Source organism: Bombina bombina, chromosome 6, assembly GCF_027579735.1.
Source record: "Bombina bombina isolate aBomBom1 chromosome 6, aBomBom1.pri, whole genome shotgun sequence".
In the NCBI taxonomy this organism is placed as follows: domain Eukaryota; kingdom Metazoa; phylum Chordata; class Amphibia; order Anura; family Bombinatoridae; genus Bombina; species Bombina bombina.
This window is the reverse complement of record NC_069504.1, coordinates 28979414-29000447: the sequence shown is the minus strand read 5'-3', so window position 1 is coordinate 29000447 and position 21034 is coordinate 28979414. Positions and strand designations below refer to the sequence as shown.

Here is a 21034-nt window from a genome sequence, read left to right as displayed (position 1 = left end):
TAAATACAATATGACCTAAGTAATAGCTCCTCCCATAATGACTGTATGACCTGAGTAATAGCTGCTCTTCTAAATACAATATGACCTGAGTTATAGCTCCTCCCATAATGACTGTATGACCTGAGTAATAGCTGCTCTTCTAAATACAATATGACCTAAGTTATAGCTCCTCCCATAATGACTGTATGACCTGAGTAATAGCTGCTCTTCTAAATACAATATGACCTAAGTAATAGCTCCTCCCATAATGACTGTATGACCTGAGTAATAGCTGCTCTTCTAAATACAATATGACCTGAGTAATAGCTAATCCCTTAATGACTGTATGACCTGTGTAATAGCTGCTCTTCTAAATACAATATGACCTGAGATATAGCTCCTCCCATAATGACTGTATGACCTGAGTAATAGCTGCTCTTCTAAATACAATATGACCTAAGTAATAGCTCCTCCCATAATGACTGTATGACCTGTGTAATAGCTGCTCTTCTAAATACAATATGACCTGAGTTATAGCTCCTCCCATAATGACTGTATGACCTGAGTAATAGCTGCTCTTCTAAATACAATATGACCTAAGTAATAGCTCCTCCAATAATGACTGTATGACCTGAGTAATAGCTGCTCTTCTAAATACAATATGACCTGAGTTATAGCTCCTCCCATAATGACTGTATGACCTGAGTAATAGCTGCTCTTCTAAATACAATATGACCTAAGTAATAGCTAATCCCCTAATGACTGTATGACCGGTTAATAGCTCCTCCCATAACGGCTGTATGACCTGAGTAATAGCTGCTCTTTTAAATACAATATGACCTAAGTAATAGCTCCTCCCATAATGACTGTATGACCTGAGTAATAGCTGCTCTTCTAAATACAATATGACCTAAGTTATAGCTCCTCCCATAATGACTGTATGACCTGAGTAATAGCTGCTCTTCTAAATACAATATGACCTAAGTAATAGCTCCTCCCATAATGACTGTATGACCTGAGTAATAGCTGCTCTTCTAAATACAATATGACCTAATTAATAGCTCCTCCCATAATGACTGTATGACCTGTGTAATAGCTCCTCCCATAATGACTGCATGACCTGAGTAATAGCTGCTCTTCTAAATACAATATGACCTAAATAATAGCTCCTCCCCTAATGACTGTATGACCTGTGTAATAGCTGCTCTTCTAAATACAATATGACCTACGTTATAGCTCCTCCCATAATGACTGTATGACCTGATTTACAGCACCTCCAAAGATATTATTGCCTGAGCTATAGCTCCTCCTATAAAACAGAATTTATGTTTACCTGATAAATTTCTTTCTCCTACGGTGTGTCCGGTCCACGGCTTCATCCTTACTTGTGGGATATTCTCTTCCCCTACAGGAAATGGCAAAGAGAGCACACAGCAAGAGCTGTCCATATAGTCCCCCCTCTGGCTCCGCCTCCCAGTCATTCGACCGACGGTTAGGAGAAAAAGGAGAAACTATAGGGTGCCGTGGTGACTGTAGTGTATGGAATAAAAAATTTTAAACCTGACTAAAAAGCCAGGGCGGGCCGTGGACCGGACACACCGTAGGAGAAAGAAATTTATCAGGTAAGCATAAATTCTGTTTTCTCCTACATTGGTGTGTCCGGTCCACGGCTTCATCCTTACTTGTGGGAACCAATACCAAAGCTTTAGGACACGGATGAAGGGAGGGAACAAGTCAGGTTACCTAAACGGAAGGCACCACGGCTTGCAAAACCTTTCTCCCAAAAATAGCCTCCGAAGAAGCATTAGTATCGAATTTGTAAAATTTGGCAAAAGTATGCAGAGAAGACCAAGTCGCTGCCTTACAGATCTGATCAACAGAAGCCTCGTTCTTGAAGGCCCATGTGGAAGCCACAGCTCTAGTAGAGTGAGCTGTAATTCGTTCAGGAGGCTGCCGTCCGGCAGTCTCATAAGCCAATCGGATGATGCTTTTCAGCCAAAATGAAAGAGAGGTAGCAGTAGCTTTCTGCCCTCTCCTCTTACCAGAATAAACGACAAACAAGGATGAAGTCTGTCTGAAATCCTTTGTTGCTTCTAAATAGAATTTTAAAGCACGGACCACATCTAAATTGTGTAACAAACGTTCCTTCTTCGAAACTGGATTCGGACACAGAGAAGGAACAACTATTTCCTGGTTAATATTCCTGTTGGAAACCACTTTTGAAAGAAAACCAGGTTTGGTACGCAAAACAACCTTATCTGTATGGAATACCAGATAGGGTGAAATACACTGCAAAGCAGACAATTCAGAAACTCTTCTAGCAGAAGAAATAGCAACCAAAAACAGAACTTTCCAAGATAGTAACTTAATATCTATGGAATGTAAAGGTTCAAACGGAACCCCTTGAAGAACTGAAAGAACTAAGTTTAGATAGACTCCATGGAGGAGTCATGGGTCTGTAGACAGGCTTGATTCTGACTAAAATGGAAGATAAACAAGGGGCGCCAACATAGTGTGAATCGTTCAAACAACAAATATAAAAGTGATGTGCAAAAAACTACTCACAAGGAAAGTGGCACCTTAAATGAATAAGGTGCGATAAAGCAGGCTGACATTCAAATTCCAGCAGTCAGTACGCTGGAGGTCTCACCCAGAGGACCTGTGGAATCCAGATAGGCGTCTAGAAAGTAGCACCCACGTTTTTTAGGGCCAATGGCCGGACCAGGTGAGCTGCAAGCTGATAGGTGTTCTCCTGCTGCACTCACGCCACCGAGACTTTTCTCCAAAAACGACAGTGTCAGTGTATGAAAGGTTCCGTGGTAAAAGTCCTGTTTCAAAAACAAGTGGATCGTGGAAAGAAGCAAAAATACCGGGTCGTGGTATAAAACAAACAGTATTTATTTTGCAACGCGTTTCTCAGTCTATTCCAGACCGTTTCATCAGGCATAATCATAGTTAACAATAGAGATCTATTTAAACCCACAGTGACCCGGAATTGAAACAAAAGGTCAACTCTATTAACAATGTTGCAATTGCAAAAACATTTAACTTTTGATACATTGTATAAATTGGTTTGAACAATTGTGACCACACAGATAACACTTAAATAAAAAGTATATAAAAAACCCTATTCGCAATTACCAAATATATCTGGAAAAAAATAAAATATCTCATAGTAAACTGGACATATATTAACATGTGTGTATATGTATATCTCATCTCCTGGTTGGATTCGAACCCAGGACCTAATGTGTGCTAGGCAATGGAAAAATCAAAAGGCTACCTTTATGTCTTGTTTGAATTTCTTGCAAAAAAGATTAGTATTGATACAAAATATATAAATTGATCTACATGTCTCACAATGTCTAGAAGATAATCTTATTTGGTCTTTTTAATAAATGACTCTAATTTTTAAAACCAAACTAAAAGGAATTTTCTTATAAATATAAAACTAAAAAAGAAATGTTCGTGACAAATGCTTACTATAAATAAGTGACATATAAAAAATTGTAAAAAATATATGTGTATATATATATATTTTATTTTATGGCTCCACTGGACTCAAACTTGGGACCTTCTGTATGTTAAGCGAGCATGACATTGATAAGGCTATCTTGAAGGCCTATTTTTATGTTATATATTGGAGCAGAAATATGTTAGGAATTATGTGATTAATAATATGTATATATATATTTGGGACTCCACTGGACTCGAACTTGGGACCTTTTGTATGTTAGGCGAACAAGAAATTGGTAAAGCTATCTTGAAAATTTATGTTATATATTGGGGTGGAAATATATTTGGGAATTATGTTATTAATTGTTTCCAATCATATACAACAACCAAATAGACTAAAAAGTGTATCCAGAATGTATATAAACAATTGTAGGTGTATATATTGATGAATAATCAAACATTCAAAAAGATGAAATGTGCAAAATAGTGTATCGTAGAAAATAATATAAATCAGGTATGTAAAATATAATATAATATGAAACTATATAGGTGCTTGGACTATTAGGTTTAGAACCGGATAGACAAGTGCATACATATACACAACTATGTGGACATGCTCGTCATGGGCATATACACATAAATATAAGTGTATGGAAACATAACATATTCTATATGTGTCTAAATTGCATTAATGCAATATATTATTGAAGACTGACAAAGAAGAGAAAAAGAAATAAGAGAGATATAATGTAGTGGTATCAACATATGGTAGTGTTTGTTAATGTATATCAAAAAATATAAGAAAATATGATGTACTAGACCCTAAAAGCTAAATCTCATATTAGATATAAATGTAACCTGTATAAAAGTGATAATTTATGTGAAGGCTGCCAAATCTACATTGGCATTTAAGCCTAATGGATACAAGGTTTTGAGTTTGTGTATCCAATATGTTTCTAATTGCCTGAGTTTAATCAGACGATCATAATCTGTGGAAGGTGGTACATGATCAATAGGGATAATTTTATAGATATCTGAACTCCCGTCGTGTATCGTTTCACAATGGTTGGGGACACTATGGTTGGTTTTAGTTTTTTTACAATTTTTACAATTTCGATGATGTTCACCCCAACGGGTACGGAGATTTCTAATAGTGCGCCCTACATACTGGACGCCACAAATACAATTAAGGAGATACACTATATATTTAGATTCGCAATTGAGACGATGTGTGATTTGATAAGTTAAACCAGTAATATTGGATTTAAAAGATTTTTGTGAAATTGTAAATTTGCACATGTTGCAACCTCTTTTGCCACATTTAAATGATCCATGGGAAGCTAAAAAGTTTAAAGTTTTGGTTTGTTTATTGGACCGAAATTGGCAATGTTTTACTCTTTTACTGGGGGCTAATTGATTCCTTAAAGTGGGAGCTCGTCTATATACAATTTTGGGTTTTTCACCGACTATATCTTTAAGGAAAGGATCCTTTTGGATAATGTTCCAATGTTTATGTAGTATGTTTCGAATTTTGTAGTGGTTGTTATTGTATTGTGTAATGAAAAGTGGTTCACAAACAACGTTGTTTGTGGATTTCTTTTTGGTTTGATTGTTGGTGCTATTTTGGACTTTTTCAAAGATTAATTCTCTATCTAGATTGCGTGCTTTTTTAAGACATTGATTTAGTAGATCTATAGGATAACCTTTGTCTACAAAGCGTTGGTAAAGAACCTTGCTTTGAATGTCAAAAGATTCTAAATTGGAGCAATTCCTGCGTATTCTCTTAAATTGGCTGTATGGGATGTTTCTTTTCCACCCTATATGGTGGTTACTAGAGAAGTCTAGATAGCTGTTGCTATCGACTTTTTTGAAAAAAGTTTGAGAAATGATGTTACCTTGATTATCCCAACTTAGTAATAGATCCAAGAATTCTATTGAAGATTTTTGTATATTAGCTGTGAAGGTTAAACCCATCTGATTCTGATTTAAATGTTCTATTAGTGTGTTAGCTAGCTCGTGGCTCCCTCTTAAAATAAAAATCAGGTCATCTATATAGCGGCCATAGTATACCAGGTTCGCCCAAAAGCTTGAGGAATAAATATATCGGTCTTCAAAGATTCCCATAAACAAATTTGCAAAGCTCGGGGCGAACCTGGTACCCATGGCCGTCCCCTTGACCTGTAGAAAAAATCTATCTTGAAAAATAAAATAATTGTGCTTGAGGATGTATTCTATTCCTTCCAATATAAATTCTTTTTGGATGTCTGGCATATATAGGTCCTTTTCCAAAAAGATGGAAACTGCATTAATACCCATGTTATGGCAAATGTTAGAATAAAGGGAGCCAACATCACAAGTGATCCAAATTAGATCATCGTTAGTAGAAATGTTTTTAAGTTGATATAGTAAATGTGTGCTATCTCTGATATAGGAGGGTAAAGTAACAACATATTTTTGTAAAAATTGATCTAAATAAAAAGATAAATTGTATGTGAGGTTACCAATGCCTGCTATAATGGGGCGTCCAGGTGGATTAACTTGATCTTTGTGGATTTTGGGCAGGTGGTAATAGTGTGCCACACTAGGATTTGTGACTTTTAGAAATTCTTTCTCTTCTTTATTTAGAATACCTGTGGATATGCCCTTTTGTATTAGTGTACTGTACCCTTTTAGGAAAATACTTGTTGGATTGAAAGAGATTTCCCTATAATATTCAGTGTCTGTTAAAATTCTATTGGCCTCTTTGAGATAATCTCCTAGATCTTGTAGGACAATACCACCGCCCTTATCACAGCTAATATAGATGGGTTTAACCTTCACAGCTAATATAAGATGGGTTTAACCTTCACAGCTAATATAAGATGGGTTTAACCTTCACAGCTAATATACAAAAATCTTCAATAGAATTCTTGGATCTATTACTAAGTTGGGATAATCAAGGTAACATCATTTCTCAAACTTTTTTCAAAAAAGTCGATAGCAACAGCTATCTAGACTTCTCTAGTAACCACCATATAGGGTGGAAAAGAAACATCCCATACAGCCAATTTAAGAGAATACGCAGGAATTGCTCCAATTTAGAATCTTTTGACATTCAAAGCAAGGTTCTTTACCAACGCTTTGTAGACAAAGGTTATCCTATAGATCTACTAAATCAATGTCTTAAAAAAGCACGCAATCTAGATAGAGAATTAATCTTTGAAAAAGTCCAAAATAGCACCAACAATCAAACCAAAAAGAAATCCACAAACAACGTTGTTTGTGAACCACTTTTCATTACACAATACAATAACAACCACTACAAAATTCGAAACATACTACATAAACATTGGAACATTATCCAAAAGGATCCTTTCCTTAAAGATATAGTCGGTGAAAAACCCAAAATTGTATATAGACGAGCTCCCACTTTAAGGAATCAATTAGCCCCCAGTAAAAGAGTAAAACATTGCCAATTTCGGTCCAATAAACAAACCAAAACTTTAAACTTTTTAGCTTCCCATGGATCATTTAAATGTGGCAAAAGAGGTTGCAACATGTGCAAATTTACAATTTCACAAAAATCTTTTAAATCCAATATTACTGGTTTAACTTATCAAATCACACATCGTCTCAATTGCGAATCTAAATATATAGTGTATCTCCTTAATTGTATTTGTGGCGTCCAGTATGTAGGGCGCACTATTAGAAATCTCCGTACCCGTTGGGGTGAACATCATCGAAATTGTAAAAATTGTAAAAAAACTAAAACCAACCATAGTGTCCCCAACCATTGTGAAACGATACACGATGGGAGTTCAGATATCTATAAAATTATCCCTATTGATCATGTACCACCTTCCACAGATTATGATCGTCTGATTAAACTCAGGCAATTAGAAACATATTGGATACACAAACTCAAAACCTTGTATCCATTAGGCTTAAATGCCAATGTAGATTTGGCAGCCTTCACATAAATTATCACTTTTATACAGGTTACATTTATATCTAATATGAGATTTAGCTTTTAGGGTCTAGTACATCATATTTTCTTATATTTTTTGATATACATTAACAAACACTACCATATGTTGATACCACTACATTATATCTCTCTTATTTCTTTTTCTCTTCTTTGTCAGTCTTCAATAATATATTGCATTAATGCAATTTAGACACATATAGAATATGTTATGTTTCCATACACTTATATTTATGTGTATATGCCCATGACGAGCATGTCCACATAGTTGTGTATATGTATGCACTTGTCTATCCGGTTCTAAACCTAATAGTCCAAGCACCTATATAGTTTCATATTATATTATATTTTACATACCTGATTTATATTATTTTCTACGATACACTATTTTGCACATTTCATCTTTTTGAATGTTTGATTATTCATCAATACATACACCTACAATTGTTTATATACATTCTGGATACACTTTTTAGTCTATTTGGTTGTTGTATATGATTGGAAAAAATTAATAACATAATTCCCAAATATATTTCCACCCCAATATATAACATAAACTTTCAAGATAGCTTTACCAATTTCTTGTTCGCCTAACATACAAAAGGTCCCAAGTTCGAGTCCAGTGGAGTCCCAAATATATATATACATATTATTAATCACATAATTCCTAACATATTTCTGCTCCAATATATAACATAAAAATAGGCCTTCAAGATAGCCTTATCAATGTCATGCTCGCTTAACATACAGAAGGTCCCAAGTTTGAGTCCAGTGGAGCCATAAAATAAAATATATATATATACACATATATTTTTTACAATTTTTTATATGTCACTTATTTATAGTAAGCATTTGTCACGAACATTTCTTTTTTAGTTTTATATTTATAAGAAAATTCCTTTTAGTTTGGTTTTAAAAATTAGAGTCATTTATTAAAAAGACCAAATAAGATTATCTTCTAGACATTGTGAGACATGTAGATCAATTTATATATTTTGTATCAATACTAATCTTTTTTGCAAGAAATTCAAACAAGACATAAAGGTAGCCTTTTGATTTTTCCATTGCCTAGCACACATTAGGTCCTGGGTTCGAATCCAACCAGGAGATGAGATATACATATACACACATGTTAATATATGTCCAGTTTACTATGAGATATTTTATTTTTTTCCAGATATATTTGGTAATTGCGAATAGGGTTTTTTATATACTTTTTATTTAAGTTTTATCTGTGTGGTCACAATTGTTCAAACCAATTTATACAATGTATCAAAAGTTAAATGTTTTTGCAATTGCAACATTGTTAATAGAGTTGACCTTTTGTTTCAATTCCGGGTCACTGTGGGTTTAAATAGATCTCTATTGTTAACTATGATTATGCCTGATGAAACGGTCTGGAATAGACTGAGAAACGCGTTGCAAAATAAATACTGTTTGTTTTATACCACGACCCGGTATTTTTGCTTCTTTCCACGATCCACTTGTTTTTGAAACAGGACTTTTACCACGGAACCTTTCATACACTGACACTGTCGTTTTTGGAGAAAAGTCTCGGTGGCGTGAGTGCAGCAGGAGAACACCTATCAGCTTGCAGCTCACCTGGTCCGGCCATTGGCCCTAAAAAACGTGGGTGCTACTTTCTAGACGCCTATCTGGATTCCACAGGTCCTCTGGGTGAGACCTCCAGTGTACTGACTGCTGGAATTTGAATGTCAGCCTGCTTTATCGCACCTTATTCATTTAAGGTGCCACTTTCCTTGTGAGTAGTTTTTTGCACATCACTTTTATATTTGTTGTTTGAACGATTCACACTATGTTGGCGCCCCTTGTTTATCTTCCATTCTAGACACCCTGACCCATCGCACCGCGGGACACAAGAGGAGCACGCCAAACACCTGAACACATCACCGTTCACATATTAGGATTGGACACTTATTTTTTACATCACAGCAATTTTTGGGACATTGATAAGTACTTTTTTTATATATTTTACTAATCGCCACAAATATCATTGTTTATCTGTGATATCTGATTATTTCAATGTATCACTAATATTATACACAAATTGTCCTGAGCACTTGTTTTACACACAATTTATTTTCGTCATTATTATAAATTTTTCACACATACCAAACACTGTGCTGTTTATAACAATAATTTTTTTATTTATGCATACGGGTACAAACCCAATCATAAAGTGTTAGGTCCCACTTTGATAACCTGTGTTCCAAGCGCATCCTCTTAAGTTTTTTCCTCCTCAGGAATTTCTTTTTATATTATTTTGATTCTGACTAAGGCCTGTACAAATGCCTGTACATCTGGCACTGCTGCCAGACGTTTGTGCGACAAAACAGACAGAGCAGATATTTGTCCTTTTAGAGGACTCGCTGACAACCCTTTATCCAAACCCTCTTGGAGAAAGGAGAGTATCCTAGGAATTTTAATTTTACTCCAAGAGAATCCCTTGGATTCGCACCAACAGATATATTTTTTCCATATCTTATGGTAAATTTTCCTAGTCACAGGTTTTTTGGCTTGGACCAGAGTATCTATAACTGAATCTGAAAACCCACGCTTAGATAAAATCAAGCGTTCAATTTCCAAGCAGTCAGTTGCAGAGAGACTAGATTTGGATGTTCTAATGGACCTTGTACTAGAAGATCCTGTCTCAAAGGTAGCTTCCATGGTGGAGCCGATGACATATTCGCCAGGTCTGCATACCAAGTCCTGCATGGCCACGCAGGAGCTATCAGAATCACCGAGGCCTTCTCCTGTTTGATCCTGGCTACAAGCCTGGGAAGGAGAGGAAACGGTGGAAACACATAAGCTAGGTTGAACGACCAAGGTGCCACCAATGCTTCCACTAGTGTCGCCTTGTGATCCCTGGATCTGGACCCATAGCGAGGAACCTTGGAGTTCTGACGAGACGCCATCAGATCCATGTCTGGAATGCCCCATAGTTGAGTTAACTGGGCAAAGACCTCCGGGTGGATTTCCCACTCCCCCGGATGGAAAGTCTGACGACTCAAATAATCCGCCTCCCAGTTGTCTACTCCTGGGATGTGAATTGCAGATAGATGGCAGGAGTGATCCTCCGCCCATTTGATGATCTTGGATACCTCTCTCATCACCAAGGAACTCTTTGTTCCCCCCTGATGATTGATGTACGCTACAGTCGTCATGTTGTCCGACTGAAATCTTATGAATCTGGCCTTCGCTAGTTGAGGAGGAAGTTGAGGAAGAAGAACTACTGCTAAGCTGAACTCCTTTAAGGCTTGTGAACTTGATACAGCCGCCGAAAGGATCGCTATTGTGTTGAAAAAACACACAGGACAACTACCAACACCTGGCTCACTACCCCCAAGGCCTGTGAATTTGAATACAGCCCTCTGAGTGAGCGCACCAGTCTACAAATTGAATATACTGCCAGATGATCTAGTACCTGCACTAAGCACCACAGAATAAGAGTGCCTTGAAGTTACTATCTACCATCATCTAAAGGATTGCTATTACCCCAGAGATCGTTTACATTCTGTTCCTCCCAAAATCAGCTGGACATTTTCAGAAAGGGTGATGTAAGTGAACTACGCTAGGAGTACACACCCACCTCAGGAGGAGGTACAGGACGAACAATATTCAATCTGTGCTCCACAGATTAGCGCAAGGTACCTCACTCGCCCATTAGCTTGATCCAATGCTATTAGTATGATCATCTAGTCACGAGTGTTTTTGTTCACTATAGTGCACTTTCAGGTTAATACTGTTTTAACCCCAGATTATTACTGTTTTAACCCCTGGTTTTTACGCTGGACGTCCAGTTATTAAGTCTGTTTGTATTGCTATTTGTTTTCATTTATACTGTTTGAATATCTCTGCCATCTTTATACTTATATTTATTTGAGTATAGTTTTCTTCTATCCTCAATCACAGTATATATATATATATATATATATATAGATTTGTGGTTAATCTTTCCCCTTTCTGTATGTTTTTTCAAACTAATTTAAAGGGCCCCATTAATTACTTTTTAGTATATATGTACTGATTTTATTAACACTGATTTTTTAATCTTGATTGTATTGTAATTTTACACTATTAAATATATTTTCTTAGATATATATTAGGCTATAACCATTTATTAACTTTTATAACGATTATATTCCTGCTAAGGTAGACCCTTTTAGGTTACCCGTATATTGTATTTGTGTACTACCCTGCTTTCAGCGCCAGTATATCCGCTTAAAATACTTCGCTAGTTGAGGCCAAGCCAGGAGCGCATTGAATATCGCTCTCAGTTCCAGAATGTTTATCGGGAGAAGAGACTCTTCCTGAGACCATAGACCTTGAGCTTTCAGGGAGTCCCAGACCGCGCCCCAGCCTAAAAGACTGGCGTCGGTCGTGACAATGACCCACTCTGGTCTGCGGAAACTCATTCCCTGAGACAGGTGATCTTGAGTCAACCACCAACGGAGTGAGTCTCTGGTTAACTGGTCTACTTGAATCTGAGGAGACAAGTCTGCATAATCCCCATTCCACTGTTTGAGCATGCACAGTTGTAATGGTCTTAGATGAATTCGAGCAAAAGGAACCACGTCCATTGCTGTAACCATTAAACCTATTACCTCCATGCACTGAGCTATGGAAGGCTGAGGAATAGATTGAAGAACTTGACAAGCGTTTAGAAGCTTTAACTTTCTGACCTCTGTCAGAAAAATCTTCATTTCTACAGAATCTATTATTGTTCCTAGAAAAGGAACCCTTGTGGACGGGGACAGGGAACTTTTTTCTATGTTCACCTTCCACCCGTGAGACCTGAGAAAAGCTAATACAATGTCTGTATGAGCCCTTGATCTGGAAAGGGACGACGCTTGGATTAGGATGTCGTCTAAGTAAGGTGCCACCGCAATGCCCCTCGGTCTTAGAACCGCTAGTAGGGACCCTAGCACCTTTGTGAAAATTCTGGGAGCAGTGGCTAAACCGAACGGAAGAGCCACAAACTGGTAATGTTTGTCCAGAAAGGTGAACCTTAGGAACTGATGATGATCTTTGTGGATAGGAATATGTAGGTACGCATCCTTTAAGTCCACGGTAGTCATGTATTGACCCCCCTGGATTGTTGGTAAAATCGTTCGAATGGTTTCCATTTTGAATGATGGAACTCTGAGAAATTTGTTTAGAATTTTTAAATCCAGAATTGGCCTGAAAGTGCCCTCTTTTTTGGGAACTACAAACAGGTTTGAGTAAAACCCCAGACCTTGTTCCGTCTGTTGGAACTGGGTGTATCACTCCCATCTTTAATAGATCTCCTACGCAATGTAAGAATGCCTGTCTCTTTATCTGGTCTGAAGATAAGCGAGACATGTGGAACCTTCCCCTTGGAGGAAGTTCCTTGAACTCTAGAAGATACCCCTGAGAGACTATTTCTAGTGCCCAGGGATCCGGAACATCTCTTGCCCAAGCCTGAGCAAAGAGAGAAAGTCTGCCCCCTACTAGTTCCGGTCCCGGATCGGGGGCTACCCCTTCATGCTGTCTTGGTAGCAGCAGCAGGCTTCTTGGCCTGTTTACCCTTGTTCCAGCCTTGCATTGGTTTCCATGCTGGTTTAGGCTGGGAAGCGTTACCCTCTTGTCTAGAGGCTGCAGAGTTAGGGGACGGTCCGTTCCTGAAATTGCGAAAGGAACGAAAATTAGATTTGTTCTTAGCCTTAAAGGCCTATCCTGTGGGAGGGCATGGCCCTTTCCCCCAGTGATGTCTGAAATAATCTCCTTCAATTCTGGCCCAAAAAGGGTCTTACCCTTGAAAGGAATATTAAGCAGTTTTGTCTTGGACGACACATCCGCCGACCAAGATTTTAGCCAAAGCGCTCTGCGCGCCACTATAGCAAAACCTGAATTTTTCGCCGCTAATTTAGCCAATTGAAAAGCGGCATCTAAAATAAAGGAATTAGCCAACTTTAGTGCGTGAATTCTGTCCATGACTTCCTCATATGGAGTCTCCTTATGGAGCGAATTTTCTAGTTCCTCGAACCAAAAAGACACCGCCGTGGTGACAGGAATAATGCACGAAATTGGTTGGAGAAGGAAACCTTGCTGAATAAATATCTTTTTAAGCAATCCTTCCAATTTTTTATCCATAGGATCTTTGAAAGCACAACTGTCCTCAATGGGAATAGTTATGCGCTTGGCCAACGTAGAAACTGCCCCCTCAACCTTAGGGACTGTTTGCCATGCGTCCCTTCTGGGGTCAACAATGGGGAACATTTTCTTAAATATAGGAGGTGGGACAAAGGGTATACCTGGCTTCTCCCACTCCTTGGTCACTATGTCCGCCACCCTCTTGGGTATCGGAAAGGCATCAGCGTGCACAGGGACCTCTAGGAATTTGTCCATTTTGCACAATTTCTCTGGAATCACCAAAGAGTCACAATCATCAAGAGTAGTTAGCACCTCCTTAAGCAGGGCGCGGAGATGTTCTAACTTAAATTTAAATGCCACGATATCAGGTTCTGCCTGCTGAGAAACTTTTCCTGAATCAGAAATTTCTCCCTCAGACAGACCCTCCCTCACTGCCAATTCAGACTGGTGTGAGGGTATAACAGATAAATTATCGTCAGCGCCCACTTGCTCATCCTCTGTATTTAAAACTGAGCAATCACGCTTTCTGGGAAATGCTGGCAGTTTGGATAAAAGATTTGCTATAGAATTATCCATTACTGCAGTTAATTGCTGCATAGTAACAAGCATTGGCGCGCTAGATGTACTAGGTGTCGCCTGTGCGGGCAAAACTGGTGTTGACACAGAAGGAGAGGATGATGAACTATCCCCACTACCTTCATTTGAAGAATCATCTTGGGCAACCTTATTAAATGTGACAGTACTGTCCTTACTTTGTTTGGACGCCATGGCACAATTTGAACATACATTTAAAGGGGGAACCACCTTGGCCTCCATACACACAGAACATATGCTATCTGAAGGTATAGACATGTTAGACAGACTTTGGCAGGCTATTAATGCAATAAAACCGTTTTTAAACAAAACCGTTACTGTCTCTTTAAATAATAAAAAGAGCACACTTTATTTCTGAATGTTTGAAAAACTATGAAGGAAATATCCGATCTTTACAAAATTTGCACCCTAGTGTCTTAATGCTTTGAAAGTATTGCACACCAAATGTGTCTCTAACCCCTTAAATGAGCAAACCGGAGCTAATTGTTCAATTTGCCAGTTTAACCCACTACAGTCCCTGCCACAGCCTTTGCTGCAGCTTTTACCTTCCTTGGGGGTTATTCAACACAGAAATAAGCCTTCTTGAAATCGTTTTTATGGCCACAGGACCCTCTCACATGAAGCTGCATGCACTGCTTCCAAAAGTAACTGCGCAACTGAGGCGCGAAAATAAGGCCTCCTCCCTCTGCATACCAGAGTGAAGGGGCCTTCCTGACTAGATTAGGTGTCTAAACAACTGCCAGGCGTAATAAAAATGTTCCCAAAGGTGTTTCAAAGTCACAAAACACTCCAAAAGTCATATAAATAATATATAAATCAATCGATTTAGCCCACAATAGTGTCAACCAGTATAGAGCCCATTTATAAGCCTTCATTCTGTTATGAGTCTAAGAAAATGGCTTACCGATCCCATAAGGGAAAATGACAGTCTTCTAGCATTACTATGTCTTGTTAGAAAAGAGACTAGTCATACCTGGAGCAGAAAAGTCTGCAAACTGTTCCCCCCAACTGAAGTTTTCTGGTTTCAACAGTCCTGCGTGGGAACAGCAATGGATTTTAGTTACTGTTGCTAAAATCATACTCCTCTTTTAACAGAACTCTTCATCACTTTCTGTTGTAGAGTAAATAGTACAAACCGGCACTATTTTAAAATAACAAACTCTTGATAGAAGAAATAAAACTACAACTAACACCACATACTCTTTACCATCCCCGTGGAGATGCTACTTGTTCAGAGCAGGCAAAGAGAATGACTGGGGGGTGTGCTCTCTTTGCCATTTCCTGTAGGGGAAGAGAATATCCCATAAGTAAGGATGAAGCCGTGGACCGGACACACCAATGTAGGAGAAATATAGAGCTCCACTTCTAATGATAGTATGATCTAATTAATGGGACCTCTACTAATAACCTGTGTTATAGCTCCTTTTCTAATGATGGTATGACCTGAGTTATATCTCCCCTTGTCTTATGATAGTATGACCCGAGTTATTTCTCCTTGTCTAATAATGGTTATAAGCTCTGTAATATCTCCTTGTCTAATGATAGTATGACCTGAATTATATCTCCTTTTCTAATGATGGTATAACCTGAGTTATATCTCCTTGTCTAATGATGGTATGACCTGAGTTACATCTCCATGTCTAATGATGGTATGACCTGATCTTCTTGCCTTATGAAAATATGGCCTGAATTATATCTCCTTGTCTAATAATGGTATGACCTGAGTTATGTCACCTTGTCTAATGATGGTATGACCTGTGTTATGTTTCCTTGTCTAATGATTTTATGGCCTGAATTATATATCATAGTCTAATGATTGTATGACCTGCACTATATTTCCTTGTCTAATGATGGTTATGACTTGATTTATATCTCCTTGTCTAATGATGGTATGATCTGAGTTATATCTCCTTGTCTAATAAAGTTATGATCAGAGTTATATTTCCTTCTTTAATGATGGTTATGACCTGTGTTATATCTCCTTGTCTAATGATGGTTATGACCTGTGCTATATTTCCTGTCTAATATGGTATGACCTGAGTTATATCTCCTTGTCTAATGATGGTATGACCTGTGTTATATCTCCTTGTCTAATGATGGTATCACCTGAGTTATATCTTCTTGTCTAATGATGGTATGACCTGAATTATATCTCCTTGTCTATTGATGGTATGAACTGAATTATATCTCCTTGTCTAATAATGATATCACCTGAGTTATATCTTCTTGCCTTATGAAAATATGGCCTGAATTATATCTCCTTGTCTAATAATGGTATGACCTGAGTTATATCTCCTTGTCTAATGATTTTATGGCCTGAATGATATATCATAGTTTAGTGATTGTATGACCTGCGCTATATTTCCTTGTCTAATGATGGTTATGACCTGAGTTATATCTCCTTGTCTAATGATGGTTATGACCTGAGTTATATCCCCTTGTCTAATGATGGTATGACCCAAGTTATATCTACTTGTCTAATGAGGGTATGACCTGAGTTATATCTACTTGTCTAATGATGGTATCACCTGAGTTATATCTTCTTGCCTTATGAAAATATGGCCTGAATTATATCTCCTTGTATAATGATGGTATGACCTGAGTTATGTCACCTTGTCTAATGATGGTATGACCTGAGTTATGTCTCCTTGTCTAATGATTTTATGGCCTGAATTATATATCATAGTTTAATGATTGTATGACCTGCGCTATATTTCCTTGTCTAATGATGGTTATGACCTGAGTTATATCTCCTTGTCTAATGATGGTATGACCCAAGTTATATCTCCTTGTCTAATGATGGTATCACCTGAGTTATATCTTCTTGCCTTATGAATATATGGCCTGAATTATATCTCCTTGTCTAATGATGGTATCACCTGAGTTATGTCTCCTTGTCTAATGATTTTATGGCCTGAATTATATATCATAGTTTGATTGTATGACCTGCACTATATTTTCTTGTCTAATAATGGTTATGACCTGATTTATAGCTCCTTGTCTAATGATGGTATGATCTGAGTTATATCTCCTTGTCTAATAAAGTTATGACCAGAGTTATATTTCCTTCTCTAATGATGGTTATGCTCTGTGTTATATCTCCTTGTCTAATGATGGTTATGACCTGCTCTATATTTCCTGTCTAATATGGTATGACCTGAGTTATATCTCCTTGTCTAATAATGGTATGACCTGAGTTATATCTCCTTGTCTAATGATATTAAACATATTATGTTATAACACAGGTCATACCATCATTAGACAAGGGAAGATATAAATCAGGTTATACCATTATTAGAAAAGGAGATATAACACAGGTCATACCATCACTAGACAAGGAGATATATGTCATTGTCTAATGATGGTTATGATCTGTGTTATATCTCTTGTCTAATGATGCTATGACCTGAGTAATATCCCCTTGTCTAATGATGGTATAACCTGCATTATATCTTCCCTTGTCTAATGATGGTATGACCTGTGTTATAGCTCCTTGTCTAATGATGGTATGACCTGTTATATCTCCTTGTCTAAAGAGGGTTATGACCTGTGTTGTATCTCCGTGTCTAATAATGGTTATGACCTGTGTCATTAGACAAGGAGATATAACTCAGGTCATACCAATTTAAACAAGTCATACCATCATTAGACAAGGAGATATGACTTGGGTCATACCATCATTAGACAAGGAGATATGACTTGGGTCATACCATCATTAGACAAGGAGATATAACTCAGGTCATAACCATCATTAGACAAGGAAATATAGCAAAGGTCATAACCATAATTAGACAAGGAGATATAACACAGGTCATACCATCATTAGATAAGGGAAGATATAATGCAGGTTATACCATCATTAGACAAGGGGATATTACTCAGGTCATAGCATCATTAGACAAGGAGATATAACACAGGTCATAACCATCATTAGACAATGACATATATCTCCTTGTCTAGTGATGGTTTGACCTGTGTTATATCTCCTTTTCTAATAATGGTATAACCTGAGTTATATCTTCCCTTGTCTAATTATGGTATAACCTGTTATATCTCCTTGTCTAATGATGCTATGACCTGAGTAATATCCCCTTGTCTAATGATGGTATAACCTGCATTATATCTTCCCTTGTCTAATGATGGTATGACCTGTGTTATATCTCCTTGTGTAATGATGGTATGACCTGAGTTATATCTCCTTGTCTAATGATGGTTATGAACTTTGCTATATTTCCTTGTCTAATGATGGTTATGACCTGAGTTATATCTCCTTGTCTAATGATGGTATGACCCAAGTCATATCTCCTTGTCTAATGATGGTATGACCCAACTTATATTTCCTTCTCTAATGATAGTTATGAGCTGTGGTATATATCCTTGTCTAATGATGGTATGACTTGTTTAAATTGGTATGACTGAGTTATATCTCCTTGTCTAATGACACAGGTCATAACCATTATTTGACACGGAGATACAACACAGGTCATAACCTTCTTTAGACAAGGATATATAACAGGTCATACCATCATTAGACAAGGAGATATATGTCCTTGTCTAATGATGGTTATGACCTGTGTTATATATCCTTGACTAAAGATACTATGACCTGAGTAATATCTCCTTGTCTAATGATAGTATGACCTGAGTTATATCTCCTTGTCTAACAATGGAATTGACCTGAATTATATCTCCTTGTGTAATGATGGTATGACCTGAGTTATAGCTCCTTGTCTAATGATGGTTATGACCTGAGTTACATCTCCATGTCTAAAGATGGCATCACTCGAGTTGTATCTCCTTTTCTAATGATAGTATGGCCTGAATTATTTCTCCTTGTCTAATGATGGTATCACCTGAAGTATGTATCCTTTTCTAATGATAGTGTGTCCTGAATTATATAGTACTGTCTAATGATGGTATGACCTGAGTTATATTTTATTGTCTAATAGTGTTACAATGGAGTTACTGCTTTTCTTCCAATAATGGTATAAATTAAAGTCATAGCTCCTTGTTTAATGGCAATATGACCTTACTTATAGCTTTTTGTTTAATGTATGTCAACCATACCTTGACACTCCTTGCAGCACTGCCCAGGAGCTGGATAGGGACAGTTAAGGGCAGGGCAGGCTTTGGCCTGACACTTCACACTTCCCTCCCAGCATACACAAACCGAGCAGGGGTCAGAAGGCTCCGTGAACTGCTCGCCATTAGCTAGCTCCTTCCCAGACAGGAGACAGCCTGAAAAAAAAAAAAACAGTGCATGTCACACAAACTTGGATAAGATGAGTTTTGCATATATAAGCATTTTTATATAGGATTTCCTGTGGCATCTCATATTGGGTATAATTCCTTCCCTATTCTCTCATGATACTGGATTCCATGCAAGGGCACAGCAGAAATAAATAAATTGAGGCTGAGTTTTTATTGTTGTCAATTGACTCATGTATACAGCAAGATTATAAAGTAACATTTATGACTCATGTACACAGCCATATTATAAAGTAACATGTATATGACTCGAGTCATGTACACAGCCAGATTATAAAGTAACATTTATATGACTCATGTACACAGCCAGATTATAAAGTAACATTTATATGACTGATGTACACAGCCAGATTATAAAGTAACATTTATATGACTGATGTACACAGCCAGATTATAAAGTAACATTTATATGACTGATGTACCCAGCAAGATTATAAAGTAACATTTATATGACTCATGTACACAGCAAGATTATAAAGTAACATTTATATGACTGATGTACACAGCAAGATTATAAAGTAACATTTATATGACTGATGTACACAGCAAGATTATAAAGTAACATTTATATGACTCATGTACACAGCCAGATTATAAAGTAACATTTATATGACTCATGTACACAGCCAGATTATAAAGTAACATTTATATGACTGATGTACACAGCAAGATTATAAAGTAACATTTATATGACTCATGTACACAGCAAGATTATAAAGTAACATTTATATGACTGATGTACACAGCCAGATTATAAAGTAACATTTATATGACTGATGTACACAGCCAGATTATAAAGTAACATTTATATGACTGATGTACACAGCCAGATTATAAAGTAACATTTATATGACTGATGTACACAGCCAGATTATAAAGTAACATTTATATGACTGATGTACACAGCCAGATTATAAAGTAACATTTATATGACTGATGTACACAGCCAGATTATAAAGTAACATTTATATGACTGATGTACACAGCCAGATTATAAAGTAACATTTATATGACTCATGTACACAGCCAGATTATAAAGTAACATTTATATGACTCATGTACACAGCCAGATTATAAAGTAACATTTATATGACTCATGTACACAGCCAGATTATAAAGTAACATATATATGACTGATGTACACAGCAAGATTATAAAGTAACATTTATATGACTGATGTACACAGCCAGATTATAAAGTAACATTTATATGACTCATGTACACAGCCAGATTATAAAGTAACATTTATATGACTCATGTACACAGCCAGATTATAAAGTAACATTTATAGGACTCATGTACACAGCCAGATTATAAAGTAACATTTATAGGACTGATGTACACAGCCAGATTATAAAGTAACATTTATATGACTGATGTACACAGCAAGATTATAAAGTAACATTTATATGACTGATGTACACAGCCAGATTATAAAGTAACATTTATATGACTCATGTACACAGCCAGATTATAAAGTAACATTTATATGACTCGTACACAGCAAGATTATAAAGTAACATTTATATGACTCATGTACACAGCCAGATTATAAAGTAACATTTATATGACTGATGTACACAGCAAGATTATAAAGTAACATTTATATGACTCATGTACACAGCAAGATTATAAAGT

The 21034-nt window shown here is 37.0% G+C and overlaps 1 protein-coding gene across 1 annotated transcript in view; it reads right to left on the bottom strand.

Annotated features, from left to right (window-relative positions):
* The window catches only part of KCP (kielin cysteine rich BMP regulator), a 565655-nt gene that overhangs the window by 184634 nt on the left and 359987 nt on the right, over nucleotides 1-21034 (bottom strand). The window contains 1 exon segment of the mRNA XM_053716343.1: nucleotides 19196-19366. Coding sequence (XP_053572318.1) covers nucleotides 19196-19366 — 171 coding nt within the window.